This window comes from Oncorhynchus mykiss, chromosome 18, assembly GCF_013265735.2.
Source record: "Oncorhynchus mykiss isolate Arlee chromosome 18, USDA_OmykA_1.1, whole genome shotgun sequence".
Lineage (NCBI taxonomy): Eukaryota > Metazoa > Chordata > Actinopteri > Salmoniformes > Salmonidae > Oncorhynchus > Oncorhynchus mykiss.
Window position 1 is genome coordinate 69,270,919 of NC_048582.1, and position 26,926 is coordinate 69,297,844.

Genomic DNA, 26,926 nt, shown 5'->3' on the forward strand with positions numbered 1-26,926 from the left:
GTGGCGTTGTATGCGCATCAGTTGGTTGCGATTCCCCCGATAAAAGTTAAAGAAGAATAAACCTTTGACACTACAGCTGACCGGACCTCTTGCCTAAAAACAACGACAGAAACAGAAAATATCACAAATATTAGTTTGAATTTGTTATATTTTAGCGTTTTAAACAAGGGTGACTATTTGAAGTTGTAAAGCATGGAGCCGACAGCGCCCAAAAGGTGTGTGGGAGTTTAGAAAGTTTACTAACAATATTTGTCATATTTTATAAGCTAGCCAGCTAGAGTGTTAGCTTCACCATTATGAGTCAAAGTTTGACTTGTAGTTATCTAACTAGACATTTTATGCTTTACCTTAATGTAGCTACCGGCGGGCTAGTTGTCTAGTTAGACAGAAACGGTCTGAAAATGTATTTTATGTTCTTGTCATGTTTACATTTATGCCTGAAAAGCTAGCTAACTACTTTGACATAACTTACATTAAAATCCATGTAGACCCAGTTCTACAATGCCAGTCATGTTGTTCATGCTGTAGAAGATATTGAACCCTCTTAACTCTGGCAATTTGACGAGAAAATAATGAGTCACTCTAATGGCTGCCTGGTGTTGTGATGCCATCATTTCCATGCTAATTAAACATCTCTTAAAACTGATGCTGGATTTGTCATGGTAATGTAGAATGCTAATTCATATGATGCTAACTGATGTAGCTCATGGAATTTATTTTTTTGTTTGTTTAATCAACAAATCACAATGCAGATTGAATGGTACACTTCCTGCTTTTATTTCCAGGCATGGGTACACTGTGTGGTACTGGTTATAGTGTGGGGTCTGCCATCATTGACTTGAATAGGGACGCCTGTTCTATCCATTATATTTCTATTGTTCATGCTCAAACTTCCTCCACAGCAAGCTGAAGAAACTGAGTGAAGACAGTCTCACAAAACAACCGGAGGAGGTCTTTGATCTTCTGGAAAAACTAGGTGAAGGGTGAGAATATTCATTCATTCATATATATTCTTACCGCATTATAATTATAATATTATAATATTAATAATATTATAATATTATAACATTATAATTTCTTACAGAATAACACTTTATAATGAAAATAAAGAGATGTTCATGTAAATTGACATTATAATAATGACTAGATTATTTATGCAACAGCTGATGGAACCACTAATATGTATCTTAAGATATTGTTGAGGTATTACCCTTACAAACTATCATGAACTTATTTTTTCTTAAGATGCTTACGTTTTTACATGTGTTTTGTGAATGGGCCCTGGTCTTTGGTACTTTCTGCATCATTTCCACTGTCTTTCTTAATCTCCAGGTCCTATGGCAGTGTGTTTAAAGCCATCCATAAGGAGTCAGGCCAGGTGGTGGCTATCAAACAGGTGCCTGTTGAGTCAGACCTCCAGGAGATCATCAAGGAGATATCCATCATGCAGCAGTGTGACAGGTATTCTGTATGTAAGAGAGGAAAGACTCTCTGGCCCAGACGTTCATCAGGCAGAGCTAGCATGGCTCCAGAGGCTAGTGAGAGGAGAACAGTCTCCTCCTCCACAATCACATAACCAGTACCACACACACTACCCCACACTCTGTTACTATAACCAGTACCCCACACTCTGTTACTATAACCAGTACCCCACACTCTGTTACTGTAACCAGTACCCCACACTCTGTTACTATAACCAGTACCCCACACTCTGTTACTATAACCAGTTCCCCACACTCTGTTACTGTAACCAGTACCCCACACTCTGTTACTATAACCAGTACCCCACACTCTGTTACTATAACCAGTACCCCACACTCTGTTACTATAACCAGTACCACACACTCTGTTACTGTAACCAGTACCCCACACTCTGTTACTGTAACCAGTACCCCACACTCTGTTACTATAACCAGTACCACACACTCTGTTTGCTCACCTTTCATCAATAATTGTTTGTTCTGTCTCTCCTCCTGTCCAGTCCCTATGTGGTGAAGTACTATGGCAGCTACTTTAAGAACACAGACCTGTGGATAGTGATGGAGTACTGTGGAGCCGGTTCTGTTTCAGACATCATCAGACTACGCAATAAGACGGTCAGTATATTGACTAAAAGTGTGAGAATGAAGATGACCTTTGGTATTTCGGTAGCCTTTTACCATTCATTTCTCATGTTAATGTGTATTCATAGACTACTGAATTATCAGAATGAATCATTTATACCATCTCCTCTTGTAAAGCTCACAGAGGATGAGATAGCCACCATCCTCAAGTCCACATTGAAAGGTCTGGAGTATCTGCATTTCATGAGGAAGATCCACAGAGACATCAAGGCAGGCAACATTCTCCTCAACACAGAGGGCCATGCCAAACTGGCTGACTTTGGAGTAGCGGGACAACTCACGGTCTGTCTACCTGTCTGTCTGCCTGTCTGTCTACCTGTCTGTCTACCTGTCTGTCTGCCTGTCTGTCTACCTGTCTGTCTGTGTCTACCTGTCTGTCTACCTGTCTGTCTACCTGTCTGTCTACCTGTCTGAGTCTACCTGTCTGTCTACCTGTCTGAGTCTACCTGTCTGTCTACCTGTCTGTCTGCCTGTCTGAGTCTGCCTGTCTGTCTACCTGTCTGTCTACCTGTCTGTCTGCCTGTCTGTCTACCTGTCTGTCTACCTGTCTGTCTACCTGTCTGTCTACCTGTCTGTCTGCCTGTCTGTCTGCCTGTCTGAGTCTGCCTGTCTGTCTACCTGTCTGTCTGCCTGTCTGTCTGCCTGTCTGAGTCTGCCTGTCTGAGTCTGCCTGTCTGAGTCTGCCTGTCTGAGTCTGCCTGTCTGAGTCTGCCTGTCTGAGTCTGCCTGTCTGAGTCTGCATGTCTGTCTTCAACTCTCTCTGTCTCCCTAAAGTGAATTCTGACTGTCTAACGATGTAATCTGGTGTCAGTTTGATCAGGCGTTCTTATTATCCTTGTAGTGATTGTAGCAGCATATCACAGAAGTTTATATATAGATGAGACTAATGCTCGTATTATTCTGTCCCTGTCTAGGACACGATGGCAAAGCGGAACACGGTGATCGGGACTCCGTTCTGGATGGCTCCAGAGGTCATCCAGGAGATAGGATATAACTGTGTGGCAGACATCTGGTCCCTGGGCATCACCTCTATAGAGATGGCTGAGGGCAAACCTCCCTACGCTGATATACATCCCATGAGGGTGAGTCTGAGTTTGGGCAGGACAGTTCAGTGAGGTTAGTCTACATGTTGATTATAATTCACCTAGCTGAAAAATAAGACATCTGGGATACTTCACAAACACCTGGATGTCTCAGAATCACAAATAAACATTCTTCCAAATATATTTTATAACCCTTTTTTGGTAACTACATGATTCCATATGTGTAATTTCGAAGTTTTGATGTCTTCACTACTATTCTACAATGAAAGAAAATAGTACAAATAAAGATAAACCCTTGAATGAGTAGGTGTCAACTTTTGACTGGTCAAAAGTGTTTCTTTATTTTGACTATTTTCTACATTGTAGAATAATAGTGAAGACATCAAAACTATGAAATAACATGCATGGAATCATGTAGTTACTACAAAAGTGTTAAACAAATCAAAATATAGTTGAGATTCTTCAAAGTAGCCAAGCTTTGCCTTGATGACAGCTTTGCACGCTCTTGGCATTCTCTGAACCAGCTTCATGAGGTAGTCACCTGGAATGCATTTTAATTAACAGGTGTGCCTTAACTTCATTTGTGGAATTTCTTTCCTTAATGTGTTTGAGCCAATCAGTTGTGTTGTGACAAGGTAGGGATGGTATACAGAACATAACCCTATTTGGTAAAAGACCAAGTCCATATTATGGCAAAAACAGCTCAAATAAGCAAAGAGAAACAACAATCCATCATTACTTTAAGAAATGAAGGTCAGTCAATACGGAACATTTCAAGAACTCTGAAAGTTTCTTCATGTGTAGTCGCAAAAACCATCAAGCGCAATGATTACACTGGCGCTCATGAGAACCGCCACAGGAAAGGAAGACCCAGAGTTACCTCTGCTGCAGTGGATAAGTTCATTAGAGTTACCAGCCTCAGAAATAGCAGCCCAAATAAATACTTCACAGAGTTCAAGTAACAGACACATCTCAACATCAACTGTTCAGAGGAGACTGCGTGAATCAGAAACCACTACTAAAAGACACCAATAATAAGATATTTGCTTGGGCCAAGAAACACGAACAATGGACATTAGACCTGTGGAAATCTGTCCTTTGGTCTGATGAGTCCAAATTGGAGACCGCTGTGTCTTTGTGAGATGCAGTGTGGCTGAACGGATGATCTCCGCATGTGTTTTTCCCACCGTCAAGCATGGAGGAGGTGGTGTGATGGTGTGGGGGTGCTTTGCTGGTGACACTGTCAGTGATTTATTTAGAATTCAAGGCACATAACCAGCATGGCTACCACAACATTCTGCAGCAACACGCCATCCCATCTGGTTTGGGCTTAGTGAGACTATCATTTGTTTTTCAACAGGACAATGACTCAAAACACACCTCCAGGCTGTGTAAGGGCTATTTGACCAAGAAGGAGAGTGATGGAGTGCTGCATCAGATGTCCTGGCCTCTACAATCACCCAACCTCAACCCAGTTGAGATGATTTAGGATGAGTTGGACCGCAGAGTGAAGGAAAAGCAGACAACAAATGCTCAGCATATGTGGGAATTCCTTCAAGACTGATGTAAAAGCATTCCAGGTGAAGCTGGTTGAGAGAATGCCAAGAGTGTGCAAAGCTGTCATCTAGGTGAAGGGTGGCTACTTTGAAGAATATAAAGTATATTTTGATTTGTTTAACACTTTTTTTTGTTACTTCATGAATCCATATGTGTTTCATAGTTGTGATGTCTTCATTGCTATTCTACAATGTAGAAAATAGTAAAAAGAAAAACTCTTGAATGAGTAGGTGTGTCAACTTTTGACTGGTACTGTGTGTGTGCGCATAGAGTCCGTGCAAGAGCGTTAGTGGAAAAAAGGGTCAATGCAGGTAGTCCGGGTAGGCATTTGATGAGCTATTTAGCGGTCTTGTTTAGCAGTCTTATGGCTTGGGGGTAGAAGCTGTTCAGGGTCCTGTTGGTTCCACACTTAGTGCAGCGGTATCGTTTGCTGTGCGGTAATATAGACATTCATTAGGGTTACAGAGAGGTTCCGTACCAAGCGGTCTATAGACATTCATTAGGGTTACAGAGAGGTTCCGTACCAAGCGGTCTATAGACATTCATTAGGGTTACAGAGAGGTTCCGTACCAAGCGGTCTATAGACATTCATTAGGGTTACAGAGAGGTTCCGTACCAAGCGGTCTATAGACATTCATTAGGGTTACAGAGAGGTTCCGTACCAAGCGGTCTATAGACATTCATTAGGGTTACAGAGAGGTTCCGTACCAAGCGGTCTATAGACATTCATTAGGGTTACAGAGAGGTTCCGTACCAAGCGGTCTATAGACATTCATTAGGGTTACAGAGAGGTTCCGTACCAAGCGGTCTATAGACATTCATTAGGGTTACAGAGAGGTTCCGTACCAAGCGGTCTATAGACATTCATTAGGGTTACAGAGAGGTTCCGTACCAAGCGGTCTATAGACATTCATTAGGGTTACAGAGAGGTTCCGTACCAAGCGGTCTATAGACATTCATTAGGGTTACAGAGAGGTTCCGTACCAAGCGGTCTATAGACATTCATTAGGGTTACAGAGAGGTTCCGTACCAAGCGGTCTATAGACATTCATTAGGGTTACAGAGAGGTTCCGTACCAAGCGGTCTATAGACATTCATTAGGGTTACAGAGAGGTTCCGTACCAAGCGGTCTATAGACATTCATTAGGGTTACAGAGAGGTTCCGTACCAAGCGGTCTATAGACATTCATTAGGGTTACAGAGAGGTTCCGTACCAAGCGGTCTATAGACATTCATTAGGGTTACAGAGAGGTTCCGTACCAAGCGGTCTATAGACATTCATTAGGGTTACAGAGAGGTTCCGTACCAAGCGGTCTATAGACATTCATTAGGGTTACAGAGAGGTTCCGTACCAAGCGGTCTATAGACATTCATTAGGGTTACAGAGAGGTTCCGTACCAAGCGGTCTATAGACATTCATTAGGGTTACAGAGAGGTTCCGTACCAAGCGGTCTATAGACATTCATTAGGGTTACAGAGAGGTTCCGTACCAAGCGGTCTATAGACATTCATTAGGGTTACAGAGAGGTACCGTACCAAGCGGTCTATAGACATTCATTAGGGTTACAGAGAGGTTCCGTACCAAGCGGTCTATAGACATTCATTAGGGTTACAGAGAGGTTCCGTACCAAGCGGTCTATAGACATTCATTAGGGTTACAGAGAGGTTCCGTACCAAGCGGTCTATAGACATTCATTAGGGTTACAGAGAGGTTCCGTACCAAGCGGTCTATAGACATTCATTAGGGTTACAGAGAGGTTCCGTACCAAGCGGTCTATAGACATTCATTAGGGTTACAGAGAGGTTCCGTACCAAGCGGTCTATAGACATTCATTAGGGTTTACATTGAGGCTTCTATACTACCTGCTTAACTAGGTGTTTTCTGTCTCTTCTTCCTCTGTATTACTGTCAGGCTATTTTCATGATCCCAACCAACCCTCCACCTACGTTCAGGAAGCCTGAGCTGTGGACAGACAACTTCACACACTTTGTAAAGAAATGTCTGGTGAAGAACCCAGAACAGAGAGCTACAGCCACGCAACTACTACAGGTGAGATACACACAACTACTACAGGTGAGAGATACACACACACAACTACTACAGGTGAGAGATACACACACAACTACTACAGGTGAGAGATACAGCCACACAACTACTACAGGTGAGAGATACAGCCACACAACTTCTACAGGTGAGAGATACAGCCACACAACTTCTACAGGTGAGAGATACAGCCACACAACTTCTACAGGTGAGAGATACAGCCACACAACTACTACAGGTGAGAGATACAGCCACACAACTACTACAGGTGAGAGATACAGCCACACAACTACTACAGGTGAGAGATACAGCCACACAAACGCTGACACTACACATCCAAATATATCGAGGGACCAAATTATAAAAGACCAGAATTGTATTTTTGAATTCCGTAAAGTCAGTATGGACGAGGTGAAAAAAGTATTGTTGATCAACAACGACAAACCACCGGGGTCTGAGAACTTGGATCGAAAATTACTGAGTGTAATAGCGGACAATATTGCAACTCCTATTTGCCACATCTTCAATTTAAGCCTACTAGAAAGTGTGCCCTCGGGCCTGGAGGGAATCAAAGTAATTCCTCTACCTAAGAATAGTAAAGCCCCCTTCACTAGCTCAAATAGCTGACCAATCAGCCTGTTACCAACCCAAGGTAAACTTCTGGAACAAATGGTGTTTGACCAGATACAATGCTATTTCACAGTAAACGAATTGACAACAGACTTTCAACACCCTTATATGGAAGGACATTCAACAATCACTTACACAAATGACTGATGATTGGCTGAGACAAATTGATGATAAAAAGTTTGTGGGGGCTGTCTTGTTAGACTTCAGTGCAGCTTTTGACATTTTCGATCATAGTCTGCTGCTGGAATAATATATGTGTTATGGCTTTACACCCCCTGCTATAATGTGGATAAAGAGTTACCTGTCTAACAGAACACAGAGGGTGTTCTTTAATGGAAGCCTCTCCAACATTATCCAGGTAGAATCAGGAATTCCCCAGGGCAGCTGTTTAGGCCCTTTACTTTGTTCAATCTTTACTAATGACATGCCACTGGTTTTGAGTAAAGCCAGTGTGTCTATGTATGTGGATGACTCAACACTATACACGTTAACTATTACAGCGACTGAAATGACTGCAACACTTAACAAAGAGTTGCAGTTAGTTTCAGAATGGGTGGCAAGGAATAAGTTAGTCCTAAATATTTATAACACTAAAAGCATTGTATTTCAAATCAAAATCAAAGTTTATTTGTGACATGCGCTGAATACAACAGTGAAATGCTTACTTACAGGCTCTAACCAATAATGCAAAAAGGTATTAGGTGAACAATAGGTAAGTAAAGAAATAAAACAGCAGTAAAAAGACAGGATATATACAGTAGAGAGGCTATAGAAGTAGCGAGGCTACATACAGACAGACACCTGTTAGTCAGGCTTATTGAGGTAGTATGTACATGTAGATATGGTTAAAGGGACTATGCATATATGATAAACAGGGAGTAGCAGCAGCGTAAAAAGATTTGGGACAAATCATTCACTAAACCCTAAACCTCACCTCCATCTTGTAATGAATAATGTAAAAATTTAGCAAGTTGAGGTGACTAAACTGCTTGGAGTAACCCTGGATTGTAATCTGTCATGGTCAAAACATATTGATACAACAATAGCTAAGATTTTTTAAATTTTATTTCACCTTTATTTAATAGGCCAGTTGAGAACAAGTTCTCATTTACAACTGCGACCTGGTCAAGATAAAGCAAAGCAGTGCAACAAAAACAACAACACAGAGTTACACATAAACAAACACAATAGAATCATCTGGATACATTGTGTAGATGGGGAGAAGTCTGTCCATAATAAAGCGCTGCTCTACCTTCTTAACAACATTATCAACAAGGCAGGTCCTACAGGCCCTAGTTTTGTAGCACCTGGACTACTGTTCAGTCGTGTGGTCAGGTGCCACAAAGAGGGACTTAGGAAAATTGCAATTGGCTCAGAACGGGGCAGCACGGCCCTTGGATGAACACAGAGAACTAATATTAATAATATGCATGTCAATCTCTCCTGGCTGAAAGAGGAGGAGAGATTGACTTCATCACTACTTGTATTTATGAGAGGTATTGACATGTTGAATGTACCAAGCTGTCTGCCTAAACTACTAGCACACAGCTCAGACACCCATGCGTACCCCACAAGACATGCCACCAGAGGTCTCTTCACAGGCAAAGGGAGTGTCCTGTCTTTACTATCATTAAATTGAAGACTTCGTTTTTATCAAAGATACTCTGTAATTAGTATTACACGATCAAATTGATTAATCATGTAGCTGTAATTATCTAGGAAGTCGGGGCACTAGGGGGAGTGGGGGTCAGCTGAGAAGTCACTACAGAGTTGATAATTATAACAATTGAAATGCTAATCCTTTGCACATGAACGCTCACTCATTCGGGAACAATTGCAATCAATATATATATTTACGCTCAGTGTGTCGTCTTGATCGCTGTTGAAAAGTTGTTTCTTTTGTAGAATTGTCCGTCTCTCTCTGTCGCGGTTATAGTGGATAGTTCAGAGTGACATTCATTCATGTTGTTGTAGGATGGATGTTTCGGCGGTTGTCGTGTCGTTCTTCGCATTCAATGATACCGAATTCCTAGCTGCAGACTAGTAATTAATATCAAAGACTTGTTCTTATTCTGTCGGTATCAATAGTCTAAGAGTTTAACCACGTGGTATGGTTAAAAGATTCAGCAATGGTCTACAACCTTTGTCCCCTCCTAATGGAGAAAAGCATGGTCTGGTCATAATTTCTCAAAGTTGGGTTTTATTCAGAATTTCAGAAAAGGGGCTGTCCCAGGATGCCTGACCCTAACTGGGCACAGGGGCGGTCCTCTTAGTTCAAATCAAAGGGGAGTTGGATTTTCCTTCATTAAACAGTTCAAAATCATATTACACAATTTTACAAACAGTATCATAGTCACTCATTCATCTTATACAACAATTAGACCAATTATGGTAATGTGGCCACACCGTCTCCCACGAGCTTCCCCAAAATGTAACAAACGGACCAGTTCGTAGCTGGATTCTTCACCGACCTTTTATACCTTGTCCGGAACATGACATTTGTTCGGACCTCCAGTTCTGAGGTGGAAGAAATTCCTTTGTTCTCTATGAAACTTCACTCTCTCTCTATACTGTGTGGCCATGAGGCAGGGTCTTCTCAGGAATTTACGACCTTTCTCTGACCACAGCAGCCTAGTTGAAGGAGGCAGGGAGAGGGGATGGGCTTGCTGTACCAAAAGAGGGCAACGTCATGACAGGAGGCACACAGTACTACATAGAGCCATGACTACATGGAACTCTATTCCACATAAGAGGAACTGATGCAGCAGTAGAATCAGATTTAAAAAACAGATAAACACCTTATGGAACAGTGGGGACTGAAGCAACACAACCATTGGCACAGACACACGATAACATGCGCACTATACACACACACACACATGGATTTAGTACTGTAGATGTGGTAGTGGTGGAGTAGGGGCCTGAGGGCACACCGTGTTTTGTGAGATTTGTGAAGGTATTGTAATGTTTTAAAGTTGTATAAACTGCCTTAATTATGCTGGACCCCAGGATGAGTAGCTGCTGCCTTGGCAGGTGAGACACAGACAGACAGACGACTACCACAGGTGAGGCACAGACGGACGGACGACTACCGCAGGTGAGACACAGACGGACGGACGACTACCGCAGGTGAGACACAGACGGACGGACGACTACCGCAGGTGAGACACGGACGGACGACTACCGCAGGTGAGACACAGACGGACGGACGACTACCGCAGGTGAGACACGGACGGACGGACGACTACCGCAGGTGAGACACGGACGGACGGACGACTACCGCAGGTGAGACACAGACAGACGACTACCGCAGGTGAGACACAGACAGACGACTACCGCAGGTGAGACACAGACAGACGACTACCGCAGGTGAGATGCACACGGACGACTACCGCAGGTGAGACGCAGACGGACGGACGACTACCGCAGGTGAGACACGGACGGACGACTACCGCAGGTGAGACACGGACGGACGACTACCGCAGGTGAGACGCAGACGGACGGACGACTACCGCAGGTGAGACAGACAGACTCCTGTATACTGGTAGAACATCATAGTGTGGTCTTCTGTAGCTCATCAGAGCCTAGCACCTTGACAATTATCTGTCTATGCTGTCCCTTCCTCTACCAACATATTAAACCGCTGGCAGGCATGTGGAGCTTCGTCAACTAACTGCCTTCCTTCTCTCGCTCTCTCCTGTAGCATCCGTTCATCACAGCAGCCAAGCCAGTCACCATCCTGAGAGACCTGATCACTGAGTCCATGGAGATGAAGGCTAAGAGACAACAGGAGCAGCAGAGAGAGCTGGAGGAGGAGGACGACTCTGTACGTATAGTTTAGTCTAGGATCTATGTACACAGTACACAGCCATTAAAGCAGCTGGGTTCAGACATGTTCACCAAGCTGCCTTAATGGCTGGGCTTCTAGGGGCGTTATAGTTCTGATGATCGTCAACTACAAGTAGGGGATTGGTTGATGCTGAATGTTATATTAAAATATTCCTACCATTTCATCTAAGTCAATATGACACCAATATCTTAATAGTTAGCTAACACCAGTCTGCTGAACAGGCAAAGAAAAGGTCATGGAACCTTGACACAAATTACTTTTGCCATTAGCTAGCTAGCTAGAGCTAGACAACAACAGTTGACCTCAACACTTCACATAAAAGCTACAGGTAAAATAAAGGAATAAAGGAAACACCAACAGTGTCTTAATAGGGCGTTGGCCCACCATGAGCCAGAACAGCTTCAATGCATCTTGGCATAGATTCTACAAGTGTCTGGAACTCTAATGGGGGGGATTCAACTAGGGCTGTTGCGGTGACTGTATTACAGCCACACCGGCAGTCACGAGTCATGACCGCAGTACAATTCCACGTGACCATTGAGTCACGGTAATCTCATTTTATGCACAGTGGTCTTGCGTTGGTAGTACCCGTCCCTAATGGCCTGGTACTCAGGGCTCTATTGTCCCTCCATCAGGTCCTAATGGCGTGGTACTCAGGGCTCTATTGTCCCTCCATCAGGTCCTAATGGCCTGGTACTCAGGGCTCTAATGTCCCTCCATCAGGTCCTAATGGCCTGGTACTCAGGGCTCTATTGTCCCTCCATCAGGTCCTAATGGCCTGGTACTCAGGGCTCTATTGTCCCTCCATCAGGTCCTAATGGCCTGGTACTCAGGGTTCTATTGTCCCTCCATCAGGTCCTAATGGCCTGGTACTCAGGGCTCTATTGTCCCTCCATCAGGTCCTAATGGCCTGGTACTCAGGGCTCTATTGTCCCTCCATCAGGTCCTAATGGCCTGGTACTCAGGGCTCTATCGTCCCTCCATCAGGTCCTAATGGCCTGGTACTCAGGGCTCTATTGTCCCTCTAACCACTCTGACATCAATGCAATCTAAAGTCACATCAAACAGTATTGCAGTTGATATACAACAAAATGGACAGTGCTTTTAGTTCCCAACACCCATATGCATAGGCTTATATATGAGCCCCCCAAAAAACCCTGAATTAAAATGATTGTGCCATTATATTATACGTGGCAGAGAGTTATTGAATACAAATGTAAGATGTCTTTGGTATATAATTGGTCTACCCTATGCTCCAAAAGCTCCAAAAGTAAGTCAATAGCCATGTTAGACTGAAATATATAACGGTCAATATGTAAAGGTCAATATGTAAAGGTAATTTCGTCAAACTTGTGAGGCTCTCTCGTCTCCATGCTCATTCAACATACAGTGCATTCCGAAAGTATTCAGACCCCCCAGAAATACCTTTATGTAAATAAGGTAGTTTCAAAGTTACAAAAATGTCAACCTGTTTTTGCTTTGTTCTTATTGGGTATTGTGTGTAGATTGATTTGAAATAATTTCATCCAGAATAACGTCAGCTTGCTCATGTCCAAATGCCAGTCCTACATTCTTCCACTTCCACAAAGAAGGTTTGAATCCTAAGCAACCTGCCTACATAGTGTTGAAGTACAATAGACCAACATAACTACTGTAGTAGGTTAAAGCTGTGTGTTGGAAAACCATGGTAGAGCATGGGTGGATTACACATTAGTGCTTTTGTTGCTTAAGACCAATGCTTAGTTTACACTTAAAAGGTTGTTTTTGTGTTAATAGATACCTAGTATGAAAGCAGAATAATGGGCCAGCACACATTTTATATATTTGCAGTTGATACTTTGAACGTAATTTTTTATTTCCTGGGTAACATGTCCTTCTACACAGCTCAGGTTTGGGCCTGCAAATTCCGCAGTTAGTGGGTATTTGTATGAATGAATCCCAGCACCTTACTGTCCACCTGCTGATGTAAAAATGACTTTACAAGTTAGTTTGATTGACCTGACTGTCCTCTCTCTCTGTGTCCAGGAAGAGGAGGTGGAAGTGGACTCCCACACCATGGTGAAGTCTGGGTCAGAGGGGGCTGGCACCATGAGAGCTACCAGCACCATGAGTGACGGAGCTCAGACCATGATCGAGCACGGCAGTACCATGTTAGAGGCAGACCTGGGAACCATGGTCATCAACAGTGATGAGGAGGACAACGATGAAGGCTCAATGAGGAGTGAGTAGAGCTTGTCAGGATAGTACCGTAGGCTGTAACATAGTATATTTTGTGATAATTTAGTTATATTTATTTTAGTGAGCTGTCAGCGTAGTACCCATTAGGCTGTAGCTGACATTATCTAGTTTTTGTGATAGATTTTTATTTGATTTGAGACTAGATGCACATGGAGAAAGACTTAAACCCCCAACCTCAGGACCTCCGTCCTGTAACTGTCTCTGTCTTTAGTTTAGTAGTGTTGCTACTGTAAACAAATATATCAATGCAAAATACAACAATTCCTGAGTTACAGCTCATATAAGGAAGTCAGTCAATTCAAATAACTTCATTAGACCCTAATCTATGGATTTCACAAGACTGGGCGCAGCCATAGGCCTACCCACTGGGGAGCCAGGTCCAGTCAATCGGAATGAGTTTTTCCCCCACAAAAGGGCTTTATTACAGACAGAAATATTCAGTTTCATTAGCTGTCCGGGTTTTTATTTATTTTATCAGGCAAATTCTTAAGAACAAATTCTTATTTTCAATGACGGCCTAGGAACAGTGGGTTTAACTGCCTGTTCAAGGGAAGAACGACAGATTTGTACCTTGTCAGCTCGGGGGTTTGAACTTGCAACAGTCCGGTTGCTAGTCCAACGCTCTAACCACTAGGCTACCCTGCCCCCCCTCCACTCTAACCACTAGGCTACCCTGCCCCCCCTCCACTCTAACCACTAGGCTACCCTGCCGCCCCGGTGGCTGATCTCAGAATATTCAGCAGGTGAAGAAGTCAGATGTAGGGGTCCTGGGCTGGCGTGGTTACATGTGGTCTGCGGTTGTGATGCCGGTTGGACGTACTGCCAAATTCTCTAACACGATGTTGGAGGCGGTTTGTGGTAGAGAAATGAGCATTCAATTATCTGGCAACAGCTCTGGTGGACATTCCTGTGGGCAGCATGCCAATTGAACATTCCCTCAAAAATATAGATATCTTTGGCATTGTGTTGTGACAAAATTGCACCTTTTTAGTGGCCTTTTATTGTCTCCAGCGCAAGGTGCACCTGTGTAATAATCATGCTATTTAATCATCTTCTTGATATGCCACACCTGTCAGGTGGATGGATTATCTTGGGGGGGAAAGGCTCACTAACAGGGATATAAACAAATTTGTGCACAGCATTTGAGAGAAATTAGCTTTTTGTGCATGTGGAACATTTCTGGGCTCTTTTATTTCAGTTCTTGAAACACTTTACATGTTGCGTTTTTATATTTTTGGTCGGTATATTTTAAAACCTTATCTATTCCTCGTAGATATAAATCTTCACAGTTAGAAAATTATTATATTCAAGGGATACATCAGGATTTTGGCAATGAGGCTCTTAATCTACTTCCCCAGAGTCAATGACCTCGTGGAAACCATTTTTATGTTTCTACGTACAGTTTGAAGGAAGTTGCTAACTAGCGTTAGCGCAATCACTTAGAAGTCTATGGGAAGCTGATACCCATAGGCTTCCAGTCATAGCGGCTCACGAAACTACCTCCAACTTCCTTCATACTGGAAACAGAGACATAATGATCCGGAAGTATCCCTTTAACATGTGTTCATTACTCCAACATGCCTAGCTCTACCTCACTCCACACTGTGTGGTTTTGTTATTCATTAGGAAGAGTAGAGTAAATGTTTCCTTCTCTCTGCACAGGACACCCCACCTCCCAGCAGGCCCTGAGACCCTCCTTCATGGACTACTTTGACAAGCAGGACTCTAAGGTCCAACAGGAGAGCTATAACCATAACCGGCAGCAGGAACCAGGCTATCACATCAGCCAGGCTAAGGACGTCTTCCCTGACAACTGGAAGGTTCCTCAGGATGGAGACTTTGACTTTGTGAGTTACACCTAATCACCCTTCCATAGAACAACATATAGAACCATCCATAGAACAACAAAAATAACCATCCATGGAACTACATATAGAACCATCCATGGAACTACATATAGAACAACATATAGAACCATCCATAGAACAACATATCGAACCATCCATGGAACTACATATAGAACAACATATAGAACCATCCATTGAACGATATATAGAACCATCCATGGAACTACATATAGAACCATCCATTGAACGACATATAGAACCATCCATGGAACTACATATAGAACAGCATATAGAACCATCCATAGAACAACATATAGAACCATCCATGGAACTACATATAGAACCATCCATGGAACTACATATAGAACCATCCGTGGAACTACATATAGAACCATCCGTGGAACTACATATAGAACCATCCGTGGAACTACATATAGAACCATCCATGGAACTACATATAGAACAGCATATAGAACCATCCATGCAACTACATATAGAACCATCCATGCAACTACATATAGAACCATCCATGGAACTACAAAAATAACCATCCATAGAACTACATATAGAACTATCCATAGAACTACATATAGAACTACATATAGAACCATCCATAGAACTACATATAGAACAACATATAGAACCATCCATGGAACTACATATAGAACCGTCCATAGAACTACATATAGAACCATCCATAGAACTACATATAGAACCATCCATGGAACTACATATAGAACCATCCATAGAGCCATCCATAGAACAACATATAGAACCATCCATGGAACTACATATAGAACCATCCATGGAACTATGTATAGAACCATCCATGGAATTACATATTGAACCATCCCTGGAACTACATATAGAACTATCCATGGAACTACATATAGAACCATCCATAGATCAACTAATAGAACCATCCATAGAACTACATATAGAACCATCCATGGAACTACATATAGAAAAACATCTAGAACCATCCATAGAACTACATATAGAACCATCCATAGAACTACATATAGAATCATCCATAGAACTACATATAGAACCATCCATAGAACTACATATAGAACCATCCATGGAACTTCATATAGAACCATCCATGGAACTTCATATAGAACCATCCATGGAACTTCATATAGAACCATCCATGGAACTTCATATAGAACCATCCATGGAACGACATATAGAACCATCCATGGAACGACATATAGAACCATCCATGGAACTACATATAGAACCATCCATGGAACGACATATAGAACCATCCATGGAACGACATATAGAACCATCCATGGAACGACATATGGAACGACATATAGAACCATCCATGGAACGACATATAGAACCATCCATGGAACGACATATAGAACCATCCATGGAACTACATATAGAACCATCCATGGAACTACATATAGAACCATCCATGGAACTACATATAGAACCATCCATGGAACTACATATAGAACCATCCATAGAGCCATCCATAGAACAACATATAGAACCATCCATGGAACTACATATAGAACCATCCATAGAACTACATATAGAATCATCCATAGAACTACATATAGAATCATCCATAGAACTACATATAGAACCATCCATATAACTACATATAGAACCATCCATGGAACTTCATATAGAACCATCCATGGAACTTCATATAGAACCATCCATGGAACTTCATATAGAACCATCCATGGAACTACATATAGAACCATCCATGGAACTACATATAGAACCATCCATGGAACTACATATAGAACCATCCATGGAACTACATATAGAACCATCCATGGAACTACATATAGAACCATCCATGGAACTACATATAGAACCATCCATGGAACTACATATAGAACCATCCATGGAACTACATATAGAACCATCCATGGAACTACATATAGAACCATCCATGGAACTACATATAGAACCATCCATGGAACTACATATAGAACCATCCATGGAACTACATATAGAACCATCCATGGAACTACATATAGAACCATCCATGGAACTACATATAGAACCATCCATGGAACTACATATAGAACCATCCATGGAACGACATATAGAACCATACATGGAACTACATATAGAACCATCCATAGAACAACATATAGAACTACAAATAGAACCGTCCATGGAACTACATTTAGAACCTTCCATGGAACTACATATAGAACCATCCATAGAGCCATCCATAGAACAACATATAGAACCATCCATAGAACAACATATAGAATCATCCATAGAACATCATATAGAACCATCCATGGAACTACGTATAGAACCATCCCTGGAACTACGTATAGAACTATACATGGAACTACATATAGAAAAACATCTAGAACCATCCATAGAACTACATATAGAACCATCCATAGAACTTCATATAGAACCATCCATATAACTACATATAGAACCATCCATAGAACAACATATAGAACCATCCATGGAACTACATATAGAACCATCCATAGATCAACATATAGAACCGTCCATAGAACTACATATAGAACCATCCCTGGAACTACATATAGATAAACATCTAGAACCATCCATAGAACTACATATAGAACCATCCATAGAACTTCATATAGAACCATCCATAGAACGACATATAGAACCATCCATAGAACTACATATAGAACCATCCATAGAACAACATATAGAACCATCCATAGAACTACATTTAGAACCATCATAGAACTACATATAGAACCATCCATAGAACTTCATATAGAACCATCCATAGAACTACATATAGAACCATCCATAGAACTACATATAGAACCATCCATAGAACTACATATAGAACCATCCATAGAACTACATTTAGAACCATCATAGAACTACATATAGAACCATCCATAGAACTACATATAGAACCATCCATGGAACTTCATATAGAACCATCCATGGAACTTCATATAGAACCATCCATGGAACTTCATATAGAACCATCCATGGAACTTCATATAGAACCATCCATGGAACTTCATATAGAACCATCCATGGAACTTCATATAGAACCATCCATGGAACTTCATATAGAACTATCCATGGAACTTCATATAGAACCATCCATGGAACTTCATATAGAACCATCCATGGAACTTCATATAGAACCATCCATGGAACTTCATATAGAACCATCCATGGAACTTCATATAGAACCATCCATGGAACTTCATATAGAACCATCCATGGAACTTCATATAGAACCATCCATGGAACTACATATAGAACCATCCACGGAACTACATATAGAACCATCCATGGAACTACATATAGAACCATCCACGGAACTACATATAGAACTACATATAGAACCATCCATAAAACTACATGTAGAACTACATATAGAACTACATATAGAACCATCCATAGAACTACATATAGAACCATCCATGTAACTACATATAGAACCATCCATGGAACTTCATATAGAACTACACATAGAACTACACATAGAACAACATGTAGAGCGTTCTCTAGAACTTCATATAGAGCCGCCTATAGAACTACAGTACCAGTCAGAAGTTTGGACACACCTACTCATTCCAGGGTTTTTACAATTTTCTACATTGTAGAATAATATTGAAGATATCAAAACTATGAAATAATACACATAGAATGATGTTGTAACCATAAAAGTGTTTGAGCTTCTTGAAAGTAGCCAAGCTTTGCCTTGATGACAGCTTTGCACACGCACGCTTCATGAGGTAGTCACCTGGAATGCATTTCAATTAACAGGTATGCCTTGTTAAATTAATTTGTGGAATTTCTATCCTTAATGTGTTTGAGCCAATCAGTTGTGTTGTGACAAGGTAGGTTTGGTATTCAGAAGAAAGCCCTATTTGATTAAAGACCAAGTACATACAGTGGGGCAAAAAGGTATTTAGTCAGCCACCAATTGTGCAAGTTCTCCCTGTGTTGCTGATGGTAGGCTTTGTTACTTTGGTCCCAGCTCTCTGCAGGTCATTCACTAGGTCCACTGTGTGGTTCTGGGATTTTTGCTCACCGTTCTTGTGATCATTTTGACCTTACGGGGTGAGATCTTGCGTGGAGAACTTGCACAATTGGTGGCTGACTAAATACTTTTTGCCCCACTGTATATGAGTCCAATTTTTAGTTTTTTGGTTCCAACCGCCGTGTCTTTGTGAGACGCAGGGTTGGTGAATGGATGATCTCCGCATGTATGGTTCCCACCGTGAAGCATGGAGGAGGAGGTGTGGTGGTGCTTTGCTGGTGACACATTTTGATTTGTTTAACACTTTTTTGGTTACTACATGATTCTGTATGTGTTGTTTCATAGTTTAGATTTCTTCACTATTATTCTACAATGTAAAAAAAATTGACAATGGCACATGTAACCTACATATCAATACATACACACAAACTATCTACGCCAAATAGGGGAGAGGCGTTGTGCCGTGAGGTGTTGCTTTATCTGTTTTCTGAAACCAGGTTTGCTGTTCATTTGAGCAATATGAGATGGAAGGAAGTTCCATGCAATAATGGCTCTCTATAATACCGTACGCTTTCTTGAATTTGTTCTGGATTTGGGGACTGTGAAAAGACCCCTGGTGGTTTGTAATAGCATGTCTGTGATCAATAGGAATGTAATATTATCTCTGTGATTTAATAGTCATATGATGTCATCTCTGTGATTTGTAGTATGTGATGTCATCTCTGATCAATAGGAATCTAATATTATCTCAGTGATCAATAGTAATGTGACATTATCTCAGTGATCAATAGTCATGTGATATTATCTCTGTGATCCATAGTCATGTGACATTATCTCTGTCCATCCCTTGGTCTTTACTTCCTATCTGACACAGTGATTTAGGTTGTGCCGTGTTCTAAAGTTGCTTCTCTCCCTGTGTGTGTGTGTGTGTGTGTATGTGTGTGTGTGTGTGTGTGTGTCCCTGCGTGTTCTCTGTCTAAGCAGCTGAAGAACCTTGACTTTGAGGAGCTGCAGCTGCGTCTGACGGCTCTGGACCCCATGATGGAGAGAGAGATCGAGGAGCTGCGCCAGCGCTACACCGCCAAGAGACAACCCATCCTCGACGCAATGGACGCCAAGAAACGCAGACAGCAGAACTTCTGAAGAGCCTGACCTGAGGAACACATTCTGACCTGGGCCCGTGTTCATACAGCGTCTCACATTCCAGAGTGCTGATCTAGGCTAAAGTCCACTTTCCATGTAATCTTATTCCTTATGATCTAAAAGGTAGAACTGATGCTAGATCAGCACTCTGGCAGTAGAACTGATGCTAGATCAGCACTCTGGCAGCAGAACTGATGCTAGATCAGCACTCTGGCAGCAGAACTGATGCTAGATCAGCACTCTGGCAGCAGAACTGCTGAGGACCTTAGAAAAGGAATTCTGACCTGGTGCTTTCTGTTAAGACCTGATCAAGGGAGAGGAGAGACCTGACCGCTGTCTGGAATTTAATTCACCCTGCTTCTGTGCTTCTAAATGTCCTCCATTTTGTCTCTCATCACCACCCCAGTAGTCAGTGTGACCTGGAGTTATCCTATCTTCCCATGGCTCTGCTGGCCCTCAGGACTATTTTAAACAATTATTAGCCTCCCCCTCTGTTAATTATGAACCTGTAGGTAGCCTTATACCCCTCTGTTAATTATGAACCAGTAGATAGACTTATATCCCAAAGTATGATTGATTAACATTTACTTAAAGATATGTTTTTCCCCTTTAGAGCATCCTCTGATAAACTGTCTGGGTTTATTTGCCTCTTGGGAAATGACCAGCGATATGGAAAATAATGTTAAAGGAGGATACAACAACGCATTGTAAACTGCAGACGTTCTACTTGACAAGAAAAGCTAGTTTATGTTGTTAAGATGGGGAAGCTTCACCATCCTTACATCGGCGTCACTAAGAGGCGTGGTCATCTCAACGAGAAATGGCAGATTGGGGGAAGCGGCCATTGTAGAAATGGCTGTCGTTTCCAGGTGATACAAAGAAAACAATAATGTGTGAGAAACCATCTAAATCGCTATAAAATATATTTTCAATAACAACTTTCTTTTGCGGCTGTTGAAAGTTGGACGAAACTGAAAGTGAATTGTTATCCGGGGTCCTTTGGACGTCCACCATCATTGTCCATGCTATCCGGTATCCTTGTACAGTCTTTAGCCATAACGACAATTGGTCCTGAGAATGTAACTCTAACGTTACCCCATTGAAGTTGAAAATGGTCAAGGTTAGGTAAGTGTTATAGTTTAGGGTAGGGATGTTCCCTGAAATCCAGATAGCACTAACCACCATGTTACAGGGAAATGGGATGCGAGGTAGGGGATTGGAGTTGTTTGGAATGGAGCCTAGTTGTTGCAGTTCACCTAGCTTCCACACGGATGGGACATTCTACATGTACTGTCGCACCTTCAATATAGCCCCACTATTCATATCAGTTCCACTGTGGTAGTGGCAGCCAGCCTGGGGGATGATAGAGTAGTGCATCGATGGAAACCCCGTGGTGTGTATTTGATACATCATGATGTAATACTGTAGTTTGTCAACTACCAAACACTAACTGGATGAGAATAAATGCCTTAAAAAATATATATATATATATATTTTTTTTTTAAGCAATTCATTTATGTGATCTGAGTGGACAGAATATTTTCTCCCATTAGGAACTCGATCTGAAAACCTAATGGAGGGGATGTGATCTGATGTGCACCGAGAAGTTAACCCCTGTTCATTGGAACGTCTGCCAGTTGTTTATCCTTTCCTGTTCTGCTTGATATTCTGACCCAGTTGGTTACTAGGTTACTATATGTTTCCCTCTAATGTAGACACAGGCTTTAGGTTTCCTGTACTCTTAGTGCTTCATGAGTCTTAACGTGCGCTCACTGTCATAAGATTTCCATACTCTGGGTCTGTCCCAAATGGAACACTGTCCCCTATGTAGTGCATTACTTTTGACCCGGACCCATAGGTGCTACACAGGGTATAAGGTGCATTTGGAACACTGCCTCTGACTGTATATTCCCAGAGACAGAGAGCAGCTCCTGTCTGACTGTACATTCCCAGAGACAGAGAGCAGCTCCTGTCTGACTGTATATTCCCAGAGACAGAGAGCAGCTCCTGTCTGACTGTATATTCCCAGAGACAGAGAGCAGCTCCTGTCTGACTGTACATTCCCAGAGACAGAGAGCAGCTCCTGTCTGACTGAATATTCACAGAGACAGAGAGCAGCTCCTGTCTGACTGAATATTCCCAGAGACAGAGAGCAGCTCCTGTCTGACTGTATATTCCCAGAGACAGAGAGCAGCTCCTGTCTGACTGTACATTCCCAGAGACAGAGAGCAGCTCCTGTCTGACTGTATATTCCCAGAGACAGAGAGCAGCTCCTGTCTGACTGTACATTCCCAGAGACAGAGAGCAGCTCCTGTCTGACTGTATATTCCCAGAGACAGAGAGCAGCTCCTGTCTGACTGTACATTCCCAGAGACAGAGAGCAGCTCCTGTCTGACTGTATATTCCCAGAGACAGAGAGCAGCTCCTGTCTGACTGTATATTCCCAGAGACAGAGAGCAGCTCCTGTCTGACTGTACATTCCCAGAGACAGAGAGCAGCTCCTGTCTGACTGTATATTCCCAGAGACAGAGAGCAGCTCCTGTCTGACTGTACATTCCCAGAGACAGAGAGCAGCTCCTGTCTGACTGTATATTCCCAGAGACAGAGAGCAGCTCCTGTCTGACTGTATATTCCCAGAGACAGAGAGCAGCTCCTGTCTGACTGTACATTCCCAGAGACAGAGAGCAGCTCCTGTCTGACTGTATATTCCCAGAGACAGAGAGCAGCTCCTGTCTGACTGTACATTCCCAGAGACAGAGAGCAGCTCCTGTCTGACTGTATATTCCCAGAGACAGAGAGCAGCTCCTGTCTGACTGTATATTCCCAGAGACAGAGAGCAGCTCCTGTCTGACTGTACATTCCCAGAGACAGAGAGTAGCTCCTGTCTGACTGTATATTCCCAGAGACAGAGAGCAGCTCCTGTCTGACTGTACATTCCCAGAGACAGAGAGCAGCTCCTGTCTGACTGTACATTCCCAGAGACAGAGAGCAGCTCCTGTCTGACTGTACATTCCCAGAGACAGAGAGCAGCTCCTGTCTGACTGTACATTCCCAGAGACAGAGAGCAGCTCCTGTCTGACTGTATATTCCCAGAGACAGAGAGCAGCTCCTGTCTGACTATGTTATTTCTGTAGTGATTCTGTATGACGTTCTGTAGAGATGGCTGACTCTTTGTTCCCTGGGAGGTTGAATAATAAGGAATGAAACCACTTGATGGACAGAGGAGAGAATATCCTGTCAGTCATGTAATAATGGATCCTAGTAACTGCTCTTTTACAACCACGTCAAAGGGTTTTTATCCAGGTGATGATTGAGGGCGTGGTGTGATATCTTACATTGTAGGGTTCAGACAGAGGCTTCGACAAGGAGTCAAGTCACTTTTATATTGAGTCTTTTTATTGTTGTGGTTCATTAATATTGTTTCCGTGCTTGATGAGAATCACTAAACCCAATAGGACCAGCATTCCTTTAGGTGGACGGTGAGAGTGAAGGATGGATTTACCTTGCATCGTCCATTTACTAAAGCTGTTCAGTCTATTGCCATAGCAACACATGAGTTATTGAATGTTGTGAAATATTTCTGGAAGACTTGTGGTCATTTCAGATGTCTCTGGTTTCATGATGTTTGCCTAATACTATGCATGTTGCTCTTTGCATCAATCCGCTGTGTAGTGGGATATGTGATATACTATACAGAATGACAGTACTATCTGTATATAGTACTGTCATGGTTCACACTTCTCTTCCTCAGCTTTTAACAAACTACTTTACAGTACCATTACACAACCTAGAAGACCCTTGCCATAGATGGGAGATTCCCATATAAAGTTTTTGTAATATGGAAAAACTCCTCAGCTTTTAATATTTTGCCGTAGTTCCTCTTCATTTACTTCCACAATGTACAACCTGTACGCAGTTTCTCCGGTCCCCTACAAGGTTGCAGTTGTCTGCCTGTGGAATCGATCCTAGGCTTTCTGTGGTGCCAGGGCATGTAGCCTAATAGCTTTGCTTTAGCTAATGGTTCAATATTTATTGGTTGTTTAAAAAAAAAATGTATATACTGTATATATCCTACATGAAGCAATATGCAGTGTTCCACGGGTACCATTTATACTGCTGGCTGGCGGCAATAATGGAATTACTTGTTCAGTAATTAAAGTTGGAATTTCCAGTTTTTCTGGTTATATAATAGTTTTGTTTAAAACAATTATATATACACATTTGAGTAAAACCTGTCTATTAATGCCAATTAATAGTCAGTCCACCCTCAACACTAGTTGACTAGGGATCATTATGCAGAGTACTATCAGTCCACCCTCAACACTAGTTAACTAGGGATCATTATGCAGAGTACTATCAGACCACCCTCAACACTAGTTAACTAGGGATCATTATGCAGAGTACTATCAGTCCACCCTCAACACTAGTTAACTAGGGATCATTATGCAGAGTACTATCAGTCCACCCTCAACACTAGTTAACTAGGGATCATTATGCAGAGTACTATCAGTCCACCCTCAACACTAGTTAACTAGGGATCATTATGCAGAGTACTATCAGTCCACCCTCAACACTAGTTAACTAGGGATCATTATGCAGAGTACTATCAGTCCACCCTCAACACTAGTTAACTAGGGATCATTATGTGGTGTACTATCAGTCCACCCTCAACACTAGTTAACTAGGGATTATAATGTGGTGTACTATCAGTCCACCCTCAACACTAGTTAACTAGGGATCATTATGCAGAGTACTATCAGTTCACCCTCAACACTAGTTAACTAGGGATCATTATGCAGAGTACTATCAGTCCACCCTCAACACTAGTTAACTAGGGATCATTATGCAGAGTACTATCAGTCCACCCTCAACACTAGTTAACTAGGGATCATTATGCAGAGTACTATCAGTCCACCCTCAACACTAGTTAACTAGGGATCATTATGCAGAGTACTATCAGTCCACCCTCAACACTAGTTAACTAGGGATCATTATGTGGTGTACTATCAGTCCACCCTCAACACTAGTTAACTAGGGATTATAATGTGGTGTACTATCAGTCCACCCTCAACACTAGTTAACTAGGGATCATTATGCAGAGTACTATCAGTTCACCCTCAACACTAGTTAACTAGGGATCATTATGCAGAGTACTATCAGACCACCCTCAACACTAGTTAACTAGGGATCATTATGCAGAGTACTATCAGTTCACCCTCAACACTAGTTAACTAGGGATCATTATGCAGAGTACTATCAGTCCACCCTCAACACTAGTTAACTAGGGATCATTATGTGGTGTACTATCAGTCCACCCTCAACACTAGTTAACTAGGGATTATAATGTGGTGTACTATCAGACCACCCTCAACACTAGTTAACTAGGGATCATTATGTGGTGTGCTATCAGACCACCCTCAACACTAGTTAACTAGGGATCATTATGTGGTGTACTATCAGTCCACCCTCAACACTAGTTAACTAGGGATCATTATGCAGAGTACTATCAGTCCACCCTCAACACTAGTTAACTAGGGATCATTATGTGGTGTACTATCAGTCCACCCTCAACACTAGTTAACTAGGGATCATTATGCAGAGTACTATCAGTCCACCCTCAACACTAGTTAACTAGGGATCATTATGTGGTGTACTATCAGTCCACCCTCAACACTAGTTAACTAGGGATCATTATGCAGAGTACTATCAGTCCAACCTCAACACTAGTTAACTAGGGATCATTATGCAGAGTACTATCAGTTCACCCTCAACACTAGTTAACTAGGGATCATTATGCAGAGTACTATCAGTCCACCCTCAACACTAGTTAACTAGGGATCATTATGTGGTGTACTATCAGTCCACCCTCAACACTAGTTAACTAGGGATTATAATGTGGTGTACTATCAGTCCACCCTCAACACTAGTTAACTAGGGATCATTATGCAGAGTACTATCAGTCCAACCTCAACACTAGTTAACTAGGGATCATTATGCAGAGTACTATCAGTTCACCCTCAACACTAGTTAACTAGGGATCATTATGCAGAGTACTATCAGTCCACCCTCAACACTAGTTGACTAGGGATCATTATGCAGAGTACTATCAGACCACCCTCAACACTAGTTAACTAGGGATCATTATGTGGTGTACTATCAGACCACCCTCAACACTAGTTAACTAGGGATCATTATGCAGAGTACTATCAGTCCACCCTCAACACTAGTTAACTAGGGATCATTATGCAGAGTACTATCAGTCCACCCTCAACACTAGTTAACTAGGGATCATTATGTGGTGTACTATCAGTCCACCCTCAACACTAGTTAACTAGGGATCATTATGCAGAGTACTATCAGTCCACCCTCAACACTAGTTAACTAGGGATTATAATGTGGTGTACGATCAGAACCACCCTCAACACTAGTTAACTAGGGATTGTCTCAGTATGCAGAGTACTTTCTATAG

General features: G+C 42.1%; 1 protein-coding gene across 2 annotated transcripts; it reads left to right on the forward strand.

Annotated features, from left to right (window-relative positions):
- The first annotated feature begins 38 nt into the window (after positions 1–38).
- LOC110496773 (serine/threonine-protein kinase 3) lies at positions 39–21,977 on the forward strand. Of its 2 annotated transcripts, none has more exons than XM_036953619.1 (11): positions 39–215; positions 903–983; positions 1,333–1,461; positions 1,982–2,096; positions 2,241–2,405; positions 3,038–3,205; positions 6,636–6,773; positions 11,101–11,223; positions 13,273–13,468; positions 15,148–15,332; positions 20,296–21,977. In XM_036953619.1, exons 1-11 carry the CDS (start codon positions 193–195, stop codon positions 20,455–20,457), a joined length of 1,485 nt encoding a protein of 494 aa, XP_036809514.1. In that variant the 5' UTR covers positions 39–192; the 3' UTR covers positions 20,458–21,977. The 2 variants fall into 2 exon arrangements, with proteins under 2 accessions (XP_036809514.1, XP_036809515.1); XM_036953620.1 differs by having other exon boundaries at positions 20,299–21,977.
- Positions 21,978–26,926: the final 4,949 nt, after the last annotated feature.

Bases quoted from the DNA above. Each gene is read 5' to 3' on its own strand.
- LOC110496773 (XM_036953619.1), top strand. From the start codon at position 193: ATGGAGCCGACAGCGCCCAAAAG. The intron at 1,462-1,981 runs GTATTCTGTATG...CCTCCTGTCCAG, and splicing joins ATCATGCAGCAGTGTGACAG to TCCCTATGTGGTGAAGTACT. The intron at 15,333-20,295 runs GTGAGTTACACC...TCTCTGTCTAAG, and splicing joins AGGATGGAGACTTTGACTTT to CAGCTGAAGAACCTTGACTT.